Below are 6,258 nucleotides of genomic sequence, written 5' to 3' on the forward strand. Positions count from 1 at the left end.
GAGGCTCACTGAGCCATTTATCCCTCCACCCTTCATTTAACCCCACATGTGTTTATTGGCCAGGTTGGCACAATAAACCTTACCTGTCTCAGCATCCATATTGGCTCCCTCTGGTTTTCGGTGTCTTGGTTTGAGAGGGCCTCCGGGCATGTCTGCTTGGTCCACCATCTGGCAGGAAGTCCTCTTCTGGTGGAGGTGTTGAAGCTTCCTGTGATTTTAGAGATGGGTCCCTCGTCCAGTCGCCGATGAAATATTGTTTGCACAGACCTGTGGGTTCTGTTTTGATTCTTCTGGAGAAATCTTTTGTTACACAAATGGATGGCTTTCACAAACAGGTGGGTAGAAGCTCTAAGGGACCACACCAGGCTGTCGGTTTGTCTTCCCACGGTGGCTTGCCGACTGGCGTGATGCTGGGCGCTATAGCAGCAGTATTTCAAATACCTAGAAACCTATGGTTCCGGGGTGGGGGGTGGGGGGGAGTCCGGACTAAGAACAGGCTGGGGAGGAGGAAGAGACCATCCACTTCTGAAACGTCAGCCCGAGGAAACCTCACGAGTCGTAACGGGATGCGTCTGACATGGTGCTCAGGCCAGAGGGCACTGAAACTTCGACTGGGAGTGAAGCAGAGTGGCACAGCGGCTGCAGCGCCGGGCTCCGGTGGTGAGCGCGGCACGGCACCGGGCAGGGTTGGCCACGTGGCTGGGAAGGGTCTCTCTGTGTTCATTCTGAGGGTCTTCCCCGAGTCTAGGAGGTTCTCAGCAGGATGATCTCAGGCACTCCTGCTCCGCTTCCGGGCTCTCCTCGCCCCCTCCTCCTTTCATCGCTCCCTCTTTCTGTCCCACCGAAGGTAAAAGTGAAGCAGGCAGCACCCCAGGGGGCTCTCCTCCCACCGGATCAGGGCAAGACCTCTCATCCTCGGGCCCCTTTCGGGAACCACGGAAGGTGGATGGATCCCTGAAGCGATTGGCGTGAGCTCATATTTAGACTTTAAGCCGAAAAGAGCTCCCGCAGTCATTTTACAAGCAAACATTCGATTAGCTGAAGTGGTGAAAAGTCTGCCTCTGCCACTGTGCACCTTTTAGAACGGTCTAAGCCAAACAAAACCCAAAGAGCACACACACACACACCCGCCCCCCACAAAAAAACTCCCTGCCATGGAGTCGATTTCAACTCTAGTCAGGCTGAAGGACAAGGTAGAACTGCCCCTGTGGGTACATTTTACGGGAGTAGAAAGCCTGGTCTCGCTCCCTCGGAGCTGCGGGTGGTTTCAAACTGCTGACCCTGGGGTTAGCAGCCCAGCTGTGACCCATAGCACCACCAGGGCTCCCAGGACGATCTGGATGGGATCAAACCGGCAATAGTAACTTACAAGATGAGATAGACCTCGTAGAGGGCCCTGAGTCCACAGTAAGGGGAGAGGACTCAGACAAGGAGGCGGAGGAGGTCACGTGACTTAAAACCTGTCATCATCATCACTAGCTACCTCCAATGGAGAAACGGTGGGAGTGATGGACATTTCCCCCAGTTCGTCCCACAACAAAATAAATCAAAGTTAGAATGTTCAGCAACAGGATAACTAAAATGTCAGAAGGAGGAGGGGAACTGCCTTTAGCTAAGAGGGTGGGGGGTGAATGGGGAGCTCTCAGAACCCTCCAGGAGCCGTGAGCAAGACCCTGTGACACGCAGGAAGGGTCCCACCATTCCTGCCACGACCTTCCATCGCAAGTCTGTTCAGAGGAGGAAATCCTTTTCAAATGAATCTGTATGAAGATATAGATGTAGATATAGATATACAGTGAACCCTTGTTTATCGCGGTTAATCGGTTCTAGACCCTACCGTGATAAATGAAATTCCGCGAAATAGGATTCCTTATTTGTAAATCAAATATTTTCGTAGTTAGAGCATAGAGGACATGAAAACACCCTTTAGTCACCATTACACTCGTATTACCCAATTTATTAAACGAAAAAGGGAAAATACAGTAAAACATTTTGAATGTTACAATTATCATTTATTATTTATTATATTATTTATGGCATCAAGCGTGTACAGTATGAGCCAATCAGTGGCAGTAATGACAGAGCATGCGCTGTTACGCAAAAACCGCGATAGAGTGAAGCCGCGGAAGTCGAAGCGCGAAGTGGCGAGGGTTCACTGTAGATTATATAGATAGATGATCCTGTTTGCTTGCCCCAAACCCTCCTCCAAAGGCTCTCATCACTCTGAATAAGACCCCAAGCCCCCGGCCCTGCCCCATCTGCCCACTGGCCCAGATCTCGGGCTCTCTCCCATCCTCCCCTCCTGCTCTGCAGCTCTGCTTGGTCCCACGTGCATCGCACACATCCTACTTAGGGCCTTGGCGATCCCTCCCCCTGCCTGCAGCCCCCGCTTCCCCTCCATAGCAACCTCTCTCTCCATTGCTTCAATCAAGTCTCTCCACCTGCTACCTGAGAAACCTCCCGACGTGTTTGTCACCGCACCTGCCTGGGTCCTCTGTCCCGCCAGGTGTTGTCCACTGGAGCAGAGGTCTTGGTTCTCTGTGACGGTGCTGCGGAGCGGGGAGAGGGACAGACGCCAGCCAGGCCTAGGAGTAGAATGTTTCATGTGGTGAGAAGAAGAAAGGAAAAAGTGAACATGTTCGCCACAAACTAGTACATAAGCACAGGTCCGCCCATGCTTCCCTCGCTTATTGGGGAACGCAACACAGGGTGAGGTTTAAAGCAAGTCAAAGGGACAAGTAGCCCCGCGGCGGACACGGGGATTGAATGTGAAAGTGCTCAGAGCTGAGCTGATACGAAGGAAGCCCGGGTCGTAGCCTGGTGTCTCAGGGCTTCTCTGTTCTTCCTCTGGTTCTTCGGGCGCTCAGACAACGTGCCACTGACAGCGAGTCGGTCCTGAGTGACCGTGACCCTAGAGGACGGGGGAGGACGCCCTGTGGGTTTCCGAGACTGCCGCTCGCTGCGTCAGCCCACACCGCAGGCTAGACAGCAGCATCCCCTGTGTCCGGGGCAGTCAGAGACTTTACGCTGAGACTCCTCCCCCCTGAGACCAGACATGGCCTGCATTCTGGAGAGGGGACTGAGGAGCAGTTGCAGGGAACACAGGGGCCAGTCTCCTGGCCATGGAGAAGCCACTGGCGTTACCTCTGGGGGGTGGGGTGCAGGGCATAAACTCCAGCCCACGCAGAAAGAGTCTCTCTTCTGAGGTTCTGGATCTACCATACCTGGAGAGGCCCAGGTCCTTCAAGGTGTTTACCTGAGACCTCTCTTTGACTTTCTGTTTTAGGGCCCAGGCTGCATAAGATGCCCCATAAGGAATGTGAAAGACACACACACACACACACACACACACACACACACGAGAGAGAGAGAGAGAGAGAGAGAGAGAGAGAGAGAGAGAGAGAGAGAGCAAGAGCACTAGGGAGAGGTATAGAAGCAAAGAGAAGACAGAAACCCAAGGGGCAAGATAGGGAGAGAGGGGATCGAGAGGCAAAACTTCCGAACTTGAGATTCAGGAAACAAGCAGGACCATCCGAGAGGAGAGCCCGTGGGTCAGAAAGGCAAACAGAGAGAGAGGGCAAAAGACAAGGCAAACAAAATGCCTGGGATGAGTCAATAGTTGTGGTGCGGAGATGAGGACAGGAGGGGCCCAGGGAAGGCAGGGAGTCAGTGTGGTCTCCTGGGCTCTTGTCCTGCTTCCCACCCAGTTTACGGCTCCTTGGGGCAGGGCTCTCTTTGTTATCTGGGTGCTCCGGCCCCAGATGGTGAGCTTGCAGAGGGCTGGGTGTCTCTGAATGCCAGTTGTTAATGACAGAGTGATTTAGCCGCCCCACCCTGCACCGTATCATTTCTTCGGCTTGGGAGGCCTTGCTGACTCAAAGAGTCAGAGAGGCCATTTGGGGTAAGTTCATTGGGCAATAGGACTTGGGGTGGGGTTGGGGTTGGGGGTCTATCCTAGGGGGTTCATGTGGAGGGGTCAGTCTTGGAAGAAGAACTCCAAACTCCCTGCTGTCGAGTCGATGCTGACTGATGGTGACTCTTCAGGATAGGGTAGAACTCCCCGTGTGGCTTTACTCTTCACGGAGTAGAAAGTCCCGTCTTCTCTCGGTGCTGGATGAGAAAGGTCTAAGATGAGACGAAATCCATGACTTGAGCCCTGTGGTCAAGTCATCGGGAAAGGAGGCCATCCCAGGGCCGGGTTAAGTCTCTTGTGACCAGCATGTGAAGTGGCTGGTGGGCCCAGGACTCCTGAGGGTCCAAAAGCCAGAACTTCCCCCAGATCAGGACCTACACACACCTACCTCCTCACTGTCTTACCTGCCCATCGGTCTGTCTGTTCTTGGGAGGAGGGACCTTCTGGTGTCCAGTGCCCACCTGCCTCCCCAGTTACCCTCCTCATAGCGGAGAGATTTGAAGAGGTTCTGTCAGATCAAGGGTCCATCAGCCCAAGCCAAAGTCGCTGCCACACGGTCCACGCCCACTCACACTGCCCCTAGAGCACCGGGTAGAACTGCCCCTGTGGGTTTCCGAACGGTCTCTCTGGATAGGAAGAGAAAGCATTGTCTTTCTCCCGAGGCACCGGCCGGGGGTTTCAAACCATGGACCTTGCGTCCTGCGGCCCAGCGCCTCATCAGTCCGCTCCCAGGGCTCCTCGGAGGGTCCATAGCTGAGCGGAAAGGGAGACAACATTAGCCACGGACGGGAGCAGGGAGCATCTACCAGGGGGACACGTGAGTGTTCACGCTGCAACTTTCCCCAGGTCTATAGGTTTAAAAGCTTTCATAAGGACACTTCAGGGGGCAGAGAGAGAAAAATGTCTGGCCAGTAGCACATACTATGCAGCCAGCATCGGCCCCATGGGAGGTGTACGGGGTCCGGAGTGCAATCCTTTTCTGGGAGAACCTCTATTTCAGCTACCTGGCGGGGCACTGTTTCTCCTGAGAGATGACACATGTAGGGAGAGAGGGCCTTTCCAGAGCCACGCAGGTCACTCAGAGGGAACGAGCGAGTTTGCTCATGCAGGCCTTTAGTGACCTTTCCTCAAGTTTATTCTACTCCTCCCGACTTCTGAAATTTGGCCCAGAGTAGACCCCACCTTGTCCTGTGTAACCTTCGGAGGCGGGACCGGATAAGATGTTCCATACCCAGCCTGATGCCTGGCCCTGCGAAGGGGATCATGTTTGCCCAGGAGGTGAGGTTCGCACGATAAAGGCAGGGGGAGGGTTTGGATCGAATATAAGAGCCCTGAGAGTTTCGGAGGTGGGTGACTTTGCATCCCGAGACTGCCAGGTGAGGAGTGACGGAGGTCTGGGGTAAGCGGGAATGAGTGGGAGGAAGGAGAGGTTTCCTAGATGGGAGAGACCTGCGTCCATTGAGGTGGGACAAGCACCTGAGCTTGTTTTAGGTGCAATAGACTTCTGGGTCTGAAGAGCTGCGGACGCGTGGGGAGTCAGGGGAGTGGAAGTAGATGTTTGTTGCGGGCGAAGTCAATAGACCAGGCGCCTAGGATCTGATGCCTTCAACATGTCTCAGTTCCTTCTGCAACTTCTCGATCGAGCCCACCGAACTGGCCGGGCACTGATACTGGCACCGCCCTCACATCCCAGGTGGCACAGGGGCACCTCTAGAAATCTCCTCCTCTTTGGATTCGAGACCAGGGTTAAGACTGTGCCCCAGATGACCCACGAGCCAGGCCCATCCCATGGCCGACTTTAGGTAGATGTTGTTGCTGAGATGGCTGGGTTCAGCCAATGCCTCCCTCTCTGCGCTTCGGGGATGTGCTTCCTTCATGTCCTCTGCAGAAAACGCCTTGTTCTGTTGGACACCAGGGAGGAATGGGGCCTGCCTTTGTTACTCTGCACAGAAAGTGATAGTTCTTGTGGCTTGGGAGGCACCAAAGGGCACCCATGGTGTGATCTGGCAGAAAGAGGGCCAGGGGCGGTTTCCTCTCTAAGCCCCAACCGCGTCCACCGGGGCTGACTCGAAGGAAGCCAGGTGCCGGCATCTACACTGGAGGCCAGGGATGCCTTCGAGAAAGAGTCCCAAGCGACAAGGGTCACTCTTCCTTTCCCCTGTCTTCCCTCTCCAGCCCCAAGATGTTGACCTTGGCTGTCTTAGCCCTTCTCTGTGCCTCAGCCTCTGCCAATGCCAGTAAGTAATGGGCAGGCTGCTCCTGCACTGCCAGCGGGCAGAGTTGGTCTGGAGGGGAGGGCGGGGGGTGGAGAATCGAGTGATGGGAGAAATCAGGGTGGTGTGGAG

At 54.7% G+C, this 6,258-nt stretch overlaps 1 protein-coding gene across 1 annotated transcript in view; it reads left to right on the top strand.

Moving 5' to 3' along the window:
- Positions 1–6,095: 6,095 nt before the first annotated feature.
- Positions 6,096–6,258, top strand: part of ZG16 (zymogen granule protein 16) — a 1,536-nt gene continuing 1,373 nt past the window's right edge. The window contains 1 exon segment of the mRNA XM_030884411.1: positions 6,096–6,230. Coding sequence (XP_030740271.1) covers positions 6,096–6,230 — 135 coding nt within the window.

Source organism: Echinops telfairi, unplaced genomic scaffold, assembly GCF_000313985.2.
Source record: "Echinops telfairi isolate 266 unplaced genomic scaffold, ASM31398v2 ScPeMD7_5;HRSCAF=22, whole genome shotgun sequence".
Classification (NCBI taxonomy): domain Eukaryota; kingdom Metazoa; phylum Chordata; class Mammalia; order Afrosoricida; family Tenrecidae; genus Echinops; species Echinops telfairi.